Raw genomic sequence first — 18541 nt, 5'->3', positions numbered from 1 at the left:
AAAAAAGAGGAAGTTCGGTCCTATTTAATAACAGGCTTGTATTTAATTTTGATCTCAAAGGATTCCAAAGTGCCTTACTAAGTATTTAAAAGAACTGCTGCATATATCACAGAAACACTGTCACATATTGAGCGAGACGTAGCAGCTTCATTAACCATGCACACTATCAATATACTCTGGCTGAAACCTCTTTTCTTAGAAACAATTTTCTGTGGTTCACATGGGTTGTGGAATATATTGCCAAAAATCTACTAGTTCGGCAATTATCTTCATTTAAACTAATCCTAACATAATATTTTTGCAGCATGGCCTACAGAAAAGTAGCAAGTTTCCACTTTATTTTTTGTTAATGATCAACCTTCTAAATGCGTCTCAAGAAGATAGTGTTTCTTTCTTGACGTTTACCATTCTCACTTTCTGTGCTACCATTTACTATGGTAAGCCTCCCTACAGAGCATGACATGGCTTCCTAGTTTTGTCTTTTTAAGAGACATTATTAAATAAGAAGGGCACTAGAAAATATTTGGTAAAACCTGAGTTGATTAACTCACAGAGGATCAGTAATTCTTTTAACTCTTGAAAACTATCTTGGTTCAAAGCGAACTAGTTCAGCATTGACCTTGTATTACAGAAAGGTTTATCATAGAAAGGTTTGCTTTACAGACTTTATCTTATACTAGGAGATTCCACATTGTAGGTGAGACTAACTGAGGTTTGATATTTACATTATTTGACAGGTTCTCCTACAAATGCTAGGTAGTTTCATGTGTTTACCAATAAGTCATTGGAATTCATCATGTCACAAACTGTTAGAGCTGCTGATTTGGCATGCTGTGCAAAAGGTCAAGCTCTTCAATTTTCATTTGATTTCTCCCCACTTTCCTGAGAAACACCTGGCTGCTTTACAGGAAGGAACAGAACAATGTGCAGATTGAGAATTTTACACATTCAAAACCTGACCTGCATCGCCCCTTTTAACATATTTTCAAAATGTGTATTTTATATTACGGTTTTGCCCAGGAGAAGTGCTTTAATTATCGCTTCTCTAAAACAAACAACATGGACACACTGGAAAAAAAACAACCAACCCAAACCACTAAAGCAAGCTGCCCAGCACTCTGGAGCAGCCCTGCTCCAACATTCCAGTGTGTACAAAGAAAGTAAGAAAAAAATTCAACTTGGTATGGAAGTAAATGTCCTGCTTCATAACTGTAAATAGTGAAGAAACACATATTAAATATCCTGGAAAATCCTGCAAAATTTTCAGATACTCCATTTTTAGCAGAGCACGAATGAGTTACAATACTTGCAGAAAAGGCCAAAAGGTATCCAAGACTCATAAAAATAGACCTGTACTTTTCAAACTCAGTTTGTAGAAGGAAGAGGTCGCTGGCTTCAAATCTAAATGCATTCACTCCAGTGGTGAAAATAAGAAATAATAATAAAGAGAGACAGACACACCAACGGACTTATCCTGAGGAACAAGTATCTGGACTTGTAAAACAAACCTTGCAATTATTTCACATTTTACTAAATGCTTTAATCTGTCACTACAGCAAAAACCCAACAAGCGTTTCATAGTTGTGAACAGGCTCCTGGGTTTTTTCTCCTCACTATAGGACAAGCTTTTTGCAAAAACTGAATGCAAGACCCCTGAGGAGCATACGGGAACAGAACCACCAAATGTCTGGTTGCCATCTGTTCTACCCATTTACTCTCCCAATATGTAAATAAACGTCAGTGAGCACAGGGACCAGTGAAACACACAGTTGCTCTGTAAAGCCCACATTTCTGCCTCTCCTCCTGATGAGCAGAGCAGTGGCCTCAGAAGCACGCTGAGAATACACCATGAAAGGCTCTTTTGGGACTTGACAGCCTCCCCTTTGAAACACCACCCCCCTCATAAATAAAGCCCTCACTGTCTAATGGATGCAATTTTTTTCCAGTGTACAACTCCTGAACGAATAAACTAATGGCTGAATGAAAAAATAAACTATCCTAGAACCCTAGCAGAAGTGTGTGTTTTTCTTTACGTTTTTAGGGTGGGTGTAGAAGAAAGAAAATAAATGGTAAGGCTTGTGGGTTTTTTACATATATACATGCCAAATAAATACAGTGCACCTTTCCCAATGAGCCACTGATACAAAGAAGAGAAGTACGTACTTACTACATGCACTCATCTGCTAACAAGGGGTATGTGAACATACTTGACTTCATGAATTATGCAAACACCTAAGTACACACATACATCTCTTAATGAAATACATGTAACAATGATTACATCAACCCCAAACTATTATACAAACAGACGATAAGAATCAACATGAACTGATTAAAAAAACCCCAGCAAGCACACACCCCAAGCAGAACCACTGCAAAGGAAGAACAACGCATGCACAAATGCAGTCTCAACACCCATTACAACCATGGGAAGGACAAGGCAAGGGTCTTAACTCAAGAAGGACCATCTAATGTATGGGGCATGAAACAAATGCTTGGAATTTCTGGCATTTTCCTGCTCTGCCAAACTTGATAGGTGCCATTTTGTTTACTCCTTTTATGACACAGAGGAGACGTCATCACAGACCAGGGCTCTACCACAGAAGCTGCTGTACAGACCACTTGAAAATACCATCAAGCATTATAAAAGAGAACAGCAAATGACTTTGGGTTGGGGAACACAAGAAAACACTGCAGCGCTACTCAGGTATAGGGACAGCAGCCCTAGCTTGCTGGTAGCACAGCTCACGATTTTTGTGAGCATCACAAGAGCAACAGAAAAGACAGAGAGAATATGAAACTCCTTGAAAGAGTCACTTGGGTCCCAGTAATCCCATTTAACCTCAGATTTGCAATTTATGCACTCACGTTCAGAATTTAGACTCTGCTGCTGATCAGTGGAGAAAAACAAGGTCCTGCAGAGATCATCCCACCTATGATCTGAGTTTCAAGGAGATGTTTCTCTGTCCCTACTGACCATGGATGGAGCCCTGGGCTTCCAGTCTAGCCATCGCTGAACACAGTGTTCTATCACGTATGGAAACACAGCACTTAAGGCCTCCAAACCTCCACTCTCCCTTTCTAGCACTGGCTAACAGCACTTCACCATCAAACGTTTCTGAACTGTAAAATGCTCAGATATTATGAGATAACTTACATACTCAATCTGGGTAAATACAACACTGTAACATAAAACACCAAGAGATTTATACAAAATAGAGAAAAAAAACAGTAAAAAAAAAAATCAAAACCAATATGTCAACAATTATATTAAACCCAGCACAATATGGAAAATCTACACAAAAACAAGACCAAAAAGCAGAATGTTTCAGGAACTCAGTTCAAGACAACTGATTTAAAAATAGAAAACATGTTTTCAATGGAACTAATTCATACCACAGATCAAAAGATGGATGCAATTATATGGTGTAATATACCAGCATAAATAAAAAGCCTTGGACTTTCTCACACTGCATACAAAGGCAATGCTAAAAACTCTTTTATATTCAGCAATAATTGCTGGATCCCTTCTGTTCAAACAGGAGATAGCAAGGTTACCACAGATAGCTGGCAGCAAATGATGAATTTTTAGTGGTATTCACTATGCTTTTTCTATCAAGTATAGACAAGGGCAGGACCTTGTAGCCTAACGTGCTGATTGCCTCAAAAACTGCAGACTAGAAAATGAGAAAACATGTGTTGCAAGGAAATCTCTAATTTGAACAAAATCAGCCTCAAGAGAAAGAGGAAAACAAATGTCAGAATGCATTATAAACAGAAAAGAAGCAAAATATCCACGAGCAGTAGACCTAGCTCCTAACAGAACTGAAGACAGACAAAACATTGAAGTTAAATGCTGTAAGTTTCCACTTGCACAGTATTACACCTGAGACTCTGACAGGAAAAGAAAAAAAATCAAGAGACTAGATAGACTCTGTTCCTACACTCAGCCTAAGTTAACACATGCACAAACAGAGAATTTTGCATCACTTCCTGTGGTGTCACCATACAACAGGGGAGAGAGGAACAAGCTATAATTACTGCTGGAATTAAGACTGAGTTTTATACACAATAGCCTGGAACTTTACCCACATGTTGCATTAACAGTGGGGTTTGTGTGTAATGCTTTTATTATTCTAAAGAGTGGAAAGGGAAAGAACAGTTTGGCTGTGGGCAAGCGTTTCGATTGCTTGTTAGTGTGCTCCAGGCAAAGCCAAAGATACCTCCTAGCAATCGCATTACTCACCACTCTTCAGATCAGAAACTTACATCCAAGGCTTTAGAGAATCCCTTTTTATCTCAGTCTCCATTAAGAGTCCTCCAATTTCCACACCTGTGACCTCTTTGAAGCTCCATGGCTGTTGCTGTAACTGGAGCAGGGAACCTCTTTTATTTTTTGATGTCTGTAGGATCTTGTTAGCTACCAACTGAAATGGCCGCCTTTGGCTGGGAATTCCCACTCTGCTTTTGTAATGTCCTCGATAGCAAGATTCAGAAGAAAACCATGATTTAGTACTTTGTTAGCAGACATGAAGCATTTACCTACTGCGCACTCACCCTGCAGCAGCAAGTTTGCTGTAGATCAGTACCTTCGTAACTATTCTAAGGATAGAGGGTAGTAGAGGCACAGGATGTCCCTTAATCTGAAATTCAGCAGCAACCACTCCTTATTAAAAGATGGAAGAAACTTTTTTTTTTTTTGGAAAGACAGTGTGTAATGTGAAAGAGGCTTCTTTTTTCTTTCTTTTTTTTTTTTTTTAAAAAAAAAGAAAACAGAAAAGTCTAATGCGGGAGCCAAGGGAGTCTCTTCTAATTTCTTGGATGGCCCTGAATTCATCAGGTGAGGATATCTTAAGGCAATGTGAATGCCTTCACATACGTAACCTGTCAGCATCACTGTTTATCTTCTCAAAGAAAGCTGGAAGAAAGATGCCAGAAGCTGGGGAGGAGACTTAACCCCAGTCCCATCATATGGCTCATCCTATGTGTTATATCAGATGGGAACATACAATGAAAACACCATTTTAGGTTATCTTTGTATCTCAGGAGCTACCATCCAAAATCAATATTTTTTAATTTACATACATATAAGCTAGGAACAGGAAAGATATTCAAGCCCAGAAGGCATCCTGTCTCCTCCCAGGAGGAAGTCTTGTTACCTATTGCTCAAACTGACACGTGGGGTGGAAAAGGGTAATTTAGAGTTATCAGCAACCAAAAGCAGAAGTTTAGAGATGAACACAAGTTCATAAGCTTATTAAGAGTGTTCCCAAAGCAGGACATTGATATTATGATACTTACTGAACTGTAAAACTTCTGGTCTGGAACATAAGCTTTGTAACCCACCTTTTCCTCTGTCACACAGTACTCCAAAAATAATTTTCCCAACTTCCTCCTCCAACCACATCACCCTTCCATTTTCTGTCACATCAAGCACAAGCTGTTTACCCTCCTTTTAATAGCCTATCCCTTCCACTCACCACGCACTTACCAAATCTACTGCCTTACATCAATAAATGATGACAGCTCTATCACCTACTTGTATCTTCTAAAGGATGTGGGTTTAGGCTCTGCTGTCATTTTTTTTTTTTTTTTTTCCGAAAAGAAATCTGCTACCCTTACACTTACAGAAAACTGACAATTATCAGGCCATCAGTATGCTAGGGCTCCGGACTGATACACTGACACATACTATCCTGTCTCGCTAGGTTCTCTCATTTGTCTAAGGTCAGGAGTCATCTCCTGGGTTTACGTCCAGATCCTAGGCGTGCCACAGAGGAGACTGTTTTTTTCCCCGCCATCTAAAGGCACCCAGAAAGCGTGCACCGTCCACTCACGAGAACCATGACTGCTAAAGCTCAGAGGAGCACCCCATAACCCAAGCCCTGAATTCACCAGTTCATGGAGGGTGAGCCTGGCAAGCTAAACTCTCCCCTGGCTCAACGCACTGCATGAACAGATCCCTTCTTCACAGGCAGGAGAACTCCCGAAACAAATGGCGCTCTCCTCATGACTCCTATTCCTGGAAGGCAGGTTTCCAGGACTACCTGCACAGCAGCACTAGCAGACCTGCTGCGCAGCTGATCTTGGACTCTGCCTCACATGAACAGAAAGGAGAACGCCGCAGTCAGGCTCCAATCTCAACAGCAGCGGCACAGCAGGCTCGCTGCCAAAGCCCAGAGCTCAAGCCCAGGCTTAACACTTAATGTAAGCAGAGCCTTAGGCAGTCAGGTGCTGCAGTCATACAAACAATAATAATAAAAAGTAGTCCTAATGGAGCTCAACCGGCTCAACTTACTGAAGGGAAAGAAGGCCTTTGCCCACAGCCCGCAATTACCTAAACAGCAGATCTCTCAGCAATACAACAAAAAGCAGGCATGACTGGATTCAGTGGCTAGAAATCAGTGTTCACCATAGAAATAAAAGGCAAAGTGGTTTGAGAGGGAGAATAAGTATAATCTGGAATAAAACACCAAAGGATATAATACACTCTTTATCTACTAGAATGTATGAATAAAGCCTTGCTATCTTTCAGAAACACATTCACTAAGTCATCTGTAAGTTTTGGGGCTAACAGCCCTAATTACTGTGTGCAAATTCCCTTACAGACTAGAGGATCATAATGGTTCCTTGCAGTCTCAAGCCAGACTATAAACAAAAACCAAGACATATACAGCATGTGTCCTTAGGAATCATTCTGCCATCCTGTAGCTAATATCAGTGTGATTTAAATTTTTTAAAAAAAGGCATGAAATTCTTTCCAAGGTCAAACCAAGTCATTACACAAAACCCAGTTTCAACTCTGCTCCAACAAAAAAACCCAAATGCTAAACTGCTCTGCAAAGCACACGCTATGTGAAACACAGCTCAGTGGCATTGCTACTTCGCACTAGACTGCACTGAACTGAGTGTCCACTTGTGTGAAACCTGATTAGCTTTGTTCAAATGTTGTTTTCTTCCTGTAAAAACTAAATCATGCTACGTTAAATGAAAGTACTGTTTTGAACCATAGATTCCTACACCTATATCCTCCATGCAATACTATTTTCTCCTCTAGCACCTGTCCAATTTTGCCAGTGGTATTTGGTCTGCAGCAACTGCTGTTGTAAGAAAAATGTTATGAAAATTTGCAGTACCTCCACTGCTTTTTCCAGCACTATTACTCTACATGCAGAATTTTCACCATCTTCGCAAAGGAGCTAACAGAATTTATACTACAGAAGAACGCTTAAATTTGCTTCAAGAACATCTGAATACACAATCGTTTCTCCCTTTTCAGAACAGAACCAAGATAACCTACATGGGCTTCCCAGTTAACATGACAAAAATGCAAAATTAAATTCCAAGCATCCTACAAGTCCACTGATCTTCACCATGGCTTTCACCAAATTAAACAGTGACAGAAAACCAGTGCTGAGCAAAGTGACAGCCTCTGGGATAGCCTGTGCTGTTCACAGCACCACCTTCCTATTATCAGTGTTACACTACTGTACCAGGCTGCAAGAAACAGACACAGGGAAAAACCCTCTCTAGCACAGTAACTGCATGGGTTGATGTTTGGCATCTACTCCCTCCCACATTCCCCAATAATTGGAACTATGTACTTAGGTTAACACACACAATTGTGCTTGATACAAACAATTCCATTTTCTCTTTCAAGGGATGAATACTCACTGAGGAATATCACCTGCAACAGGGTAACTGTGACAGCTGTATAGCCCACAATTGCCATGAAAAGTCCCAACCTCCTATGACGAAAGCGCTCTTAAGATCCAACATGGGGAAAATACACAAGTAGAAATCATGCAGGCTAGAAACAAAGTAAAAAGGTTGCGGACAGCAAGGAAGGAATGTTATTCCAGAAAAATGTACAAATAGCCTGTGAATGCCTCCTTGCAAGTATCATCCTACCCGAAGCCAGGGAAGCCTTGAGTCTCATAAGGAAAGGCCAAGGACATTGGAAATTACAAGCAAAAAAATTATTAAAACGTCAGACCAGATGCTGACTTAATATCATTGAGGAACACAAAACGGAGCCCTACACAACTCCTCCTGCTCCGTGGAGTCCAGGGTGGCACGGACATCAGTGATGCCTTCACACTGCCCTTCGTGTCCTCACCCAGGCATGGGTGACAGTTACATCTTCAGGGCTCATACATGGCACAAGGCTTTGCCCTCACCACTGACAGCACCAAGGAAAAATGGCAGCTGGAGGACACTAACTTTTTTCCCCACATTCTTAAAATCTCTCTCTTTGGAAGCAAGAGGTACAAATTCACTTCACACAGACTTTTCACTTCTTTGAACATTCATCACAGAACAATTTTTGAAAACTAGAAACTTGAGTTTGACTTATTAATGTAAAACATTTTCTATGCCTGATAAAATGAGCTGATAATAAAGGACATCTAACTCTTCTTTGCCTGCATGTGTCCATGAAAGTCTTGTTAAGGACAAAAAGTGCAAATAGTTTTTTGAGATTACCTTTACTAAAGCAGTAATTTTCCATCAGCACACAGCACACTAAGTTACTGACACAAGAAGACTGTATATACTTTAAATAGGGAAAATGAAGGATGATTTCCAAATACGATGACTAACTTCTATTTACTATCAAAAAATGAAAACTAGTAGTAGCTCATAATAACAGGAGAAGATTTCTACCAGGATGCTTTTAAACAAATTAGTTCAGCTATATACATGTGCAAAGAGCTTACTACATCTGCAGCTAGAATAGGCTGAATTTGTGTAATTCATCGGAAACCACATAGGGTCTAAATGAAAACATATACTGTAATACAGGACAAATGCTGACAATTAACTTCTACAGGGAAACAAGAGGTATTGGTTAAAATAATGAGCACAGGCCTCAAGTTGCCAGGAGCATGAAAAGGATAAAGACATGCAGTGGGAGATGCAACGATTAAAACTGACAGGCATCTCAGGAGTGTCAATGACTCTTCTTGCAAAACACCTAAGGTTTTGCCGCTGTGTGTGATGGAAGGCAGCCTCTTTAGCCAACAATATGCAGAAAAGCAAATGCCCTAATAACCATTCTTGATCCTAACCTTCAGAGCTAATTGCCTCATTCAAACTTCTGGTGTTTTAGCCCTGATCCATAGTAAACCCTGGCAGCAAAATAATTAATTTAATTAGCTACATTCTTCTAAAGCTGAGTAACTTAAAAAAAAAAAAAGGGCAAACCCCCCCCCCAACAACTGTTGAATTCTCTAACTCTTACCCTGCCAGGAAAAATAAAGATCAGAGCAAAGTCCTGAACACATTCATCAAGCACACAGTCAGGCAGCGCTATATCATTCCCCCCAGCAACATCGCCAGCCTGAGCACCTGCCAGTATAGCTGCTTTCTACTAAGACAATCAGCTGTGCTTTGGGAATGGGACTTGGGCATGCGATCCGTAATAAATTTTGCCTAGTGCCTCAGTGGTGGCAGCTTTCAATCAGAGGCAGAGAAGGAAACAAGATGCTACATACCCTGCGAGCTGCCATCTCATACATCTGCTTTCCCCACACAGCACTAACAACATTGTAAAAGGCAGAATCAGAAAAACCAGCAAGACAGCGACTTTTATTTGCATTTTAGACACTCAAGAGTATTTTCTGTCAGGTCTGCTGGAAAAAACTGATGACATTTTTTTTACTATTTCAAAATAGATTAACAGAATATTTAGTTAAGTCTTGCTCATATATAGAGAAAGAGAGAGAGACCTTGTCTCTTACAAATGAATTTCATTTGGTTTTTTTAATTTCCACTGACAGTACAAAAAATACATAACTATATATTATGGGGACTGAAGTTTTTCTTTCCATGCTCACCAAACTCTGCTCAGCTGTACCAAAAGGATTCAGATTCCACCTTCCAGCCGTTACAGCAAGCTTACTTACATCATGTGTTTGGAAAGGAGATTTTTCAACAGAGGAAGTGAAGCGCTTAGCCATGCCGTCCAAGACTCCACGGATCAGTGACCCTCAGCAGCATACAGACCACCACCGTGACATCACACTTTCCACAACATGGCTCCCAAAGATGCACATACCAAGAGAATCTGGAGTTTCAATCTTTGTTTATTTGTTCAGAGAAAGTTGGTTTTTCTTCTTCTTTTTGGTAGCTTTTTAGGGTTTGTTTTGCTTTTTAAGAGCCATATTACTTTCAAATCTTACTTTGTTAAACTGAGAAAACCAGGTGGACCACCTGAGATGAAACATTTCACACGCAAACACTCACCAGTGATAGCAGCAGAAGACATGCTGATTAATTCACACCATATTAGTCAGGGCTTCCATTAACACAACTAAGGGCTCATCAAGGAAGGAAAATGTGAAATTGTTCCATTGCTGTTACTCTGCTGGAACGCCACATTTTAATCACTGGCTGGAGTATAGTTGAGTGACACAAGGGAGAGAAATGCTTAACAGAAGATGAAAATAATATAGACTCAGTGAAGACAAATGCTTGATCCAGGCACACCCACTCCACCTCCTGCTTCAGCCCGAAACACAGATTCATGATTTAACCAGGTTTCTCAACCTGCTGCCTGGAGAGGCCCCAGCCTGGGAGGTGGCGCCAGACAGCAGCTGCATGGGTCTGGTAAAATTTGGCACAGGAAACAAAATGGTCAAATATTAGAGATGCCTAAATTTCAGAGGAACTCATTTGTAAACTACAGTGACACCCCCCACTTTTTTTTTTTTTCCCCCCATCAAAAATAATCTACAACCCACAAAAAGGTCTGCAGCAGTTTGATGAATGGTACAAGCAGAAAGTCACAGAAACACAGTTCTCAAAGGGGCTCCCTGAGTCAGAGTTTAGCCTCCTGCCATTCCAGGTATCACATTACTTAGTTTATTTTAAAAAACACTAACCAACAAACAAACAAACAAAAAAAACCACAACAAAAAAACAGCTTCTCACCCTAGTATAAAGTTAGGGGATTTTTGTCTCAATTACTCCTTCTGGAAGACTGTTGCACAATCCTATTCTGCTCTGATTAAAACCTTTCTGTAATTTTCAGCCTATGTTTTCTCATAGCAAATTTAAACCCAATTATATCCCACTCTGAATATCTTATCTCCTTTTCTAGTGTTTGTTCCACATTTGATGCATTTGAGTTCCACATTTGTGCAGTATTCCAGGCAAAAAATCTTTCCATTGCCTTAAGCAATAGTATTAATTTCTCATCTCTACCATAAAAAATACTTTACCTGATACTTTCTAGTCTTACGTTTACCTTTCCTTCCTCCATCAGCATGGCTGCTCACCACCACCCCATGTCAACTAGTACATTCTGAGACATTGCAATTTACTCTTGGGCTCCTAGCTCCTATTACAATTTCTTGTTACTAATCCCCAAAATCATGAGTCCTGTGTTACCAACCAAAGCTTGACACTATTGCTGCGCTATAACATGGCAGGTCATGGCACATATATTTCGCACTGGTCCTGTGAATCATCCAAAGGACATCTACTAAACTGCAAGAGAAGGCCTTTAAGTATGGTAGTAGAAGTCAAATAAATGAGGACATAAATCTGGACTGAAGAAATCACAGAGCAACATACTGGAGGTAATAACCACACTAAAAAGCCCCAGTAGACATACCAGAAGACTTCACATTATGACTTGAAAAAAGCGTGTCCACTAACACCAGCTACAGAGGAAAAGCCTCCCTAAGTGAGCCAGGGGATTTCATTACATAAAATTTCTAGAGACATCAAAGTAAGTTAACTTTTAAAAAGGCAGTCTACTGCCCACAATTGGGGGGGGGGAATCACCACTGAAAGACAAGCTGCCTACAAAACAAAACTGCATAATCTCCTACCACAGCATGCAGTGGACATCACTTGCACCTCTTCTCTTGCTAGAAAGCATGTATCACCACTGAAACTGTCAAGACTCCTACCAATTTCCCTGTTATTCAGATTGAACTCATCTAAGTGCTCCAGCTAGTGCTGCTTACCAATGAAAACCAGAAACAAGGACTAGTGAGAGTTATTGAGGAGAAAGCAATTTTAAAAAAAGAAAACCCACACTTCTTACAGAGACACCCCCCCTTCCACACTACTCCAGGCAGTTAGCAAGCTTTGAATGCTAAATAAAAATAAATAAAAACAGGAACACATAAATTATCAAATTACACCTTAGCACCTGCTCTGTCACACCTGTAACATCATCCTTAATTTACAGCAGCATGCTAAACATAACTGTTTTACTAAAAATGCCAAACACTGATCTCATTTAAAAAACCCTTAATCTTGAAGCACCATCAGTGAGGAAAATTGAAGACAAATCCAGAGCAAGTTTAGTGTTTTCTCATCATCTGTGGAAGAGGTACTCAGTTGTTTATGCTAGATTAAGCCATCCTTACATCCAAATTGTTTGCTCATTTGTCCCTAATGAAAGTTTACCCTTTAGAGAATCTGACTCTTAAGAAAGCAAATTACTTCTTCCCCCTTACAAATAAATTCTACAGGCTCCTTAGCAAAGCATGCAAAGGCTATGTGCCTCCCATGCCAGTAATGGACGAAACAGTGACCAGTAACAGCCTGAGCGATGAAGTAGGAAAGATATCTTAAGAGAGTAGAATCAGAAAGGGACAGGAGAAAAAAAAAAAAAAAAAAAAAAAGATGTGGAAAATGAGATTTCACGAAGGAGAGAGTTTGATTTACATTTCATACAGAAATAATTTTTTACACCTATGCTAACTAATATTTTTTTATTTAAGCACTCCCTGACAGGTCAAGAATATTCTTTAATGCAAATAATAGATTAAGACAATAGCAACATGGTTCCAACCAAAGCAGGAGACTAAAACATATGCCCTTCAGAGACAAAGAAAAGCATAGATTCTGCCCTAAAGAGCTCACAGTCTGCTTTTACTAACATACATTGGATGAGGTGGTATTTACCTATTACAGACTTCGAGAGAGCTGACTTTGTTATTTAATCTATAAAAATCATTTTCTGAAGTTTCAAAGTAATTACTGACAGTGATTCTTGAAAACAGACATGAACATACAGCAATATTTTAGAAGTTTGACATAAAGATACTGGATTGAATAAATTGCACAAGAGTACTGCTTTAACAGATTTGGAACCTAAGGACATAACTGCTTGATTCGTTACTTCTTACAATCCATCAAAGTTGCTTTGTTTATCATAGCTCTTTGTTGTCTTCAAGAGATTTAGTGAAAGGTTTTTTCCACTACTTTGCACAGCTTTTCAAATGCTGACAGGCACACAGTTGAAGAAATCCATGGTAGTGCCTCTTTTTGTGTCCTGTAAGTCTTGCTGGACCTGTCTCACTTCCATGCTGCAGGTAAGGCTATAACTCAAAAAGCACTGAAGTTTTCACAAAGTAAATCACTTCAGAATTACTCTAGTATAATTGCATATGTGAACAATTGAAAGAAAACTGAAGTTAGAAGGCATTTTAAATAAATAAAATTGATGTTCCTATAGGAATTTACTCAGCTACAGAAGCAGACCGTCATCTTCCAAAATACATTAAATTCCTCTATATACCCGCTCTTGCCAAGGCCCCAACCAGAACAGGAGAGCTCTCTTTGCTCTTCATGACCAGGGAAGGTCACCCACCCAAACCTAAAGGCATGGAAGGCTGGCTTGTTTTTCTGTTTAGGCTAGATCATGAGGTGACAGAGATCTGTCTCATCAGCATAGATCACCAGGTGATAGAGACCTGTAAGCAGCCTTATGGTGGTAAAGCTGCAGTTTCAACTAGAGCACTATTATACCATCAACTGTGAGTCTACATAGTCTATGTTCTACCATTTCCAATCCTATATATAAATGAGAAAAGAATTAAGCCTTTGCAGCTTCACTTTTATTTTCATAATTTGAAAAGCCATTCATTATCAGTCCTACAAAAGATGAGAAAAAAACTAGGAACTTAAAGGGCCAAAAGAATAAAACTGACAGTGATATTAAAAGTGTATAAAAAAACCCCAAAAGACTGGACATTAAAATGATAGCCATGGAAACTGCCATAAGGCACAGACTATAGAAGAATGCTGAAACCAACAGTGTTCTAAGGAAATGCTGGGATTATCCACAGGAGAGCAATTAAAGGATCTGATCAATAGTTATCACAAAGTCCTTAAACAAATTGTTTTCATATCCCTGTATAAAACAAAACATTTAAGAAATAAATGAGTAACTCCCATACCCGCTTTTTGACAATATCATTTTAAGTGCTGGACTTAGTGCAAAACATTGATGTGTTATATTACCCAATCAAAAAATAGTACGAACACAGGCAAAAAAAAAAAAAAAAAAAATTCCCTACCAGTTTCTACTCCATAAATTGCAAAATGATTTTTCAGTTACTTACATTTAGACTGACACGTTCCCAAACTGAAGACCTTTTTAAAGTCATAATCTAGCACACACTGAAAAAACCACAACACTCACCATTTAGAAACTGGACTACAGCTCTACTGAATTTTCTGTTTCAGTAGTTTCCATTTAAAACAGCTTCAACTTGTGTTTAATCTTTTGTCCTGCTGGCTTTTTCAGGGTGGGGAAACAGAGTATGCAATCTGCACACAGTGTAGAAAGATGATCTTATGCACAAAACCATGAGAGATTTGAGACCAATGTCCAGTTCCCAGTACTGTTACAAATCTCTTCAATGATCCTAGGTAAATTACTTCACCTCATTAAGCCTCGGTTCTCAGTTGTAGAGTTGTGACTAGTTAATGGTGTTAGCTATTCAGACCCCAGAATTGAATGTTTAAATAAAAACAAACAAAACAACCCACCACACATGTCAATTAAAGAACTACCAGTAAAGAACAGGCCAGACTGACACCCAGGCCTAGGAACCCAGAAAATAGAACTTATGGGACCAAGTTCTCTGTTGTTCATTACTTCTCAAGCAGGTGCCTTTAGGAATCAAGTTCAGCATATCATCTTCATTGTGGAAGGATCCAAGAAAAGGATACATTCAGACTTGTAATGAACATAAAAACCCTAATGAAGCTGCTACCTTGTCAATCAGGTGTAAGCTGAGACAGCCAAAAATAACAGGAAGAGTTCCAATAGAGCAAAGAGCACACATCTACTATATCAACTCTTGAAGTAAAGATGTCAAAAAAAATCCTCTGTGTGTATAGTGGGCAAAACAGCAAGCAAAAACTTGAACAGGCTTCCTTTGCTCTCACGAACTTCTGAAAGTAAGACTGGTGGAGTCAACTGGTTGTTACTGTGAACCAAGATAGTCTTACCTGCCCCCAAAAATGCCAGCACCAAAAAGCAATAAAACAACAATGCAAGCTACCTTCCCTCAGCCCTTACAGGCTTTGCACGTATGTATTCTCATGCTACTACTGACTGCAATTCTGTAAATCTGATCTTGACATCTAATCTTTAAAGTATCAAGCTTCATTAACCAAGGTGCAACACAACAAAAAGCCCTGCAACTGCCAGCACAGCAAGCAGCAATGCTGGTGGAACTCCCTCAGACAAATGCTAGAAAAGGGAGCAAGTCATGAGATTTTATGCTTTAGAGTGGTCCAGCATTTATGCACATCTCAGAATTTGTGATCAGCATTTCAGCTACATACTTCTTACTGCGCATTTATAATCTTGGCTTTACTCCCTATCACTTGCGTTGCACACAAGCAAGTTGTCTATACTGTACCATGTTACGTCGTTTTTATTGAGCACACTTGGTCTTCTGTCTGTGGGCAATTTGTGACAACTAAGTTTCAGCAACCAGTTTAAACTTCTCATCAGACTTTTGGCATGGGTTACAAAAAGCCTGCCAGCAAACTATGGCCACAAGCAGCAGTTGTTTTCACCAGGGAAACTCATTCTTCAGCAAGATCCCTCTCCCGCTACACCAGACACAGCCAACATACAGCAGCTTTTCAGCCACCTCTACTGTATAGTTCTCCCACCTGTATCAGACAGAAGAGGGTATACCCTGTAAAAGGTGTATCAGTGGTATGCATTTACTAGAGGAATAACTCCAAAATACACAGTACAGCAATCTGCTCAAGAACTTAGTATAGGCTTATTTCAAGTAAGAGACCACTTCGTCCTGTCCGGCCAGACAAGCAAGACATGGAATAAAAAGGGCAGAAGCAGTTGCTGCTGTTCTTACACAGCAGTTGACTGAAGAAAAGTTGTGAGGTAGTATTGAAAAACACACATCTTCTCTAAGCCTTTTTTCTGAAAAATAAACAGAAGATCCAAAACTGCTACCTCTGAAGACACAGTCTATTTTCTTACCACTACATGCTTTACTGTTGTCTCCCAGGCCTCCCCTAGGCAAACTTGCCTGGATTACCAAAAAGAGGGACATCCAGACAGCCCAACTGATCGCTCTGGTTAGGCAATAAAACTGTAAGGTCAGGGTCACAATTTGCAGTGCAGAGGTATTTCCTCACTGCATGCACATATTTAAAAAATACTGCCAGAGTTATGACAGAGCACAATTCTCCACATGACAGAAACATTCAGTTAAGTTAAACTGATTTTGTTGATTTTGGTTTCCTTTTTATATCTTCTCTTTGCCCTCTAAATTATTCTAGTCCGTGCATTAATCCCTTGCAGTATCTCTCTCCTTGTGCCTAGACACCCATATTTGCCTGGAAACTTTCATCTTGTCTCACCTGGAGTCTTTCTGTTGGGAGTACATAGCCTGTTACACTGCAGTTTATTACCCTCAAAAAGAGTCTGAAGACAAAAAGACACCTCAGGACTTAAATGGTTCATTGATGTTCTGTTGCAACCTTTATTTAAACAGCCAATTTGGCTAAGGTGGCCTAACCAGACAGGGAACAAATCGGAAAGATTAAGTGTATGACAACAACAAAAACAAAATTCCATCCCAGATCACAGCAAGAGCTCCAAGCAGCATTTCTGCCTTACATGGGAGTGTTTTAATTGTGCAGCTGGAAATCAGAATTCTACAAACTGGTGTTTTTATTAGAACAGCAGCCCTTTATCACATCTGGGCACTGTTTATCAAAGAACTAACCATATGACCAAGCCAGCAAAAGCATAGGAAAAGCAGAAAACTGAAGCACAGAGCAAGTCACTTGCCTAATGGTGCAGGCAAGCCTATGGCAGGGCCAAGAACTGAACAGAAACTTCCTTATATATCAGCTAAGATGACAATGAACATTTGTGCAGAACTACTTCCCCAAAAACTATATGGACAACAGCTATCACACATCATATCAAAAATTGTATAAACAAATACAGCCCTTTAATTAACGTGTCAGAAAGCTAACACTAAGAAACAGCCAGTGGCCAGCCTGAATCTGCTCCAGCCTTCCTAGCTGTCAGTTCTAGTCATTTAGAGTCTTTGTTTGAGTTCCCCCATGAGGTGACCTTTACAAAATTCAGCTCTTCTGAAGATCAGGAAATTCAGTTACCTGCAATATCATTACATGGGACAGCTCTTAAAGCACAATAAAAAAAGTATTATTATAAACAAATGTCTTCCAGTCAAGTTCAATAGAAGGCAGTAATACCTTAATTTTCTGATGAATATGCCTCAGTGAATCTGCTGTACCCATGTCCATGTTGTCACTGATGCACACAAAATCCAGCTTCATTTTTGTGTCCAAGTTTAACATCTTTTGGATTTCCTTCCTTGTAATCACAATGACCTCTAGGACAGAGTAAAGTGGGATGAGATCAAGCAGAAGAAACAAAAAAACATCACAAATAGGATACACTCACTTTTTATTTACAAAGGCTGATGGAACTGTCAAAAGGCTTGAGTAACATAACTGGGTTCTACAACGAACCAAGCTCTTTCAGCAGTAGTAACTTTTGAAGAAGAGAATTAAACTCCTAATGAATATGAAAACAATCTCTCCTGCTTTGTGTGGGTGGAGGTTGTTACTGAAAGGCACACATGCATGTGAGTGGCACAAGTTAGCAAGACAGAACAGAAACATCTTCTATCATTAGTAAGCAACTTCAACCATATGTCCTCAGACCATGAGACCCTGCACTAATGTCACCAACACTTTAGAGCTTTGTCTTTTGCCCACTCTGATCCTCTGTAATCCTCTATGGACAACACCACCAACCACAGTATTACAATACAATGGTTAAACTATTTCTCAGCACCAGCTTGGCAAGAGAGAGGAGTAGTATGTGAGCAACAAACTCATTCCATCTACAAAAGAAAAAAGGTAAATGAATATTTGAAGGATATCAACAGAGGCATGAAAGCATATTTTCCAAAATGAACAATGCAAGAACAGCAGCTCTCCAAAGAAAAGACTGAGAAAACAAAGCAGCAAGAAACCTTTTCCCCTGGCTTCAAGAACTGGAAGGAAAAAGCAACAGTCAAACCCTCACATTAAAATATCCCACCCTCCCAAAAAAACCCCAACACCGTAACATTGTATTCCACATAGAATTTTAACAGAGAAGTATGGGAAATAATACAGCCCTCAGCCTAGGAAGCTCCTGTGGTAAGATGAAAACACACCAAGAATAAATCTGTATCGATCAAAACTGAACTCATCCTGAATCTGT

General features: G+C 39.6%; 1 protein-coding gene across 1 annotated transcript in view; it reads right to left on the bottom strand.

Annotated features, from left to right (window-relative positions):
- EIF2B3 (eukaryotic translation initiation factor 2B subunit gamma) overlaps positions 1 to 18541 on the bottom strand; it is a 104566-nt gene that overhangs the window by 83720 nt on the left and 2305 nt on the right. Inside the window, exon 3 of the mRNA XM_069788880.1 lies at positions 17521 to 17660. Coding sequence (XP_069644981.1) covers positions 17521 to 17660 — 140 coding nt within the window. The remainder of the gene's footprint in view (positions 1 to 17520; positions 17661 to 18541) is intronic.

The sequence above is a fragment of the Haliaeetus albicilla genome, chromosome 8, assembly GCF_947461875.1.
Source record: "Haliaeetus albicilla chromosome 8, bHalAlb1.1, whole genome shotgun sequence".
Taxonomy (NCBI): domain Eukaryota; kingdom Metazoa; phylum Chordata; class Aves; order Accipitriformes; family Accipitridae; genus Haliaeetus; species Haliaeetus albicilla.
Note: the sequence above shows the minus strand (reverse complement) of the source record. Positions and strands in the feature narration are given on the sequence as shown.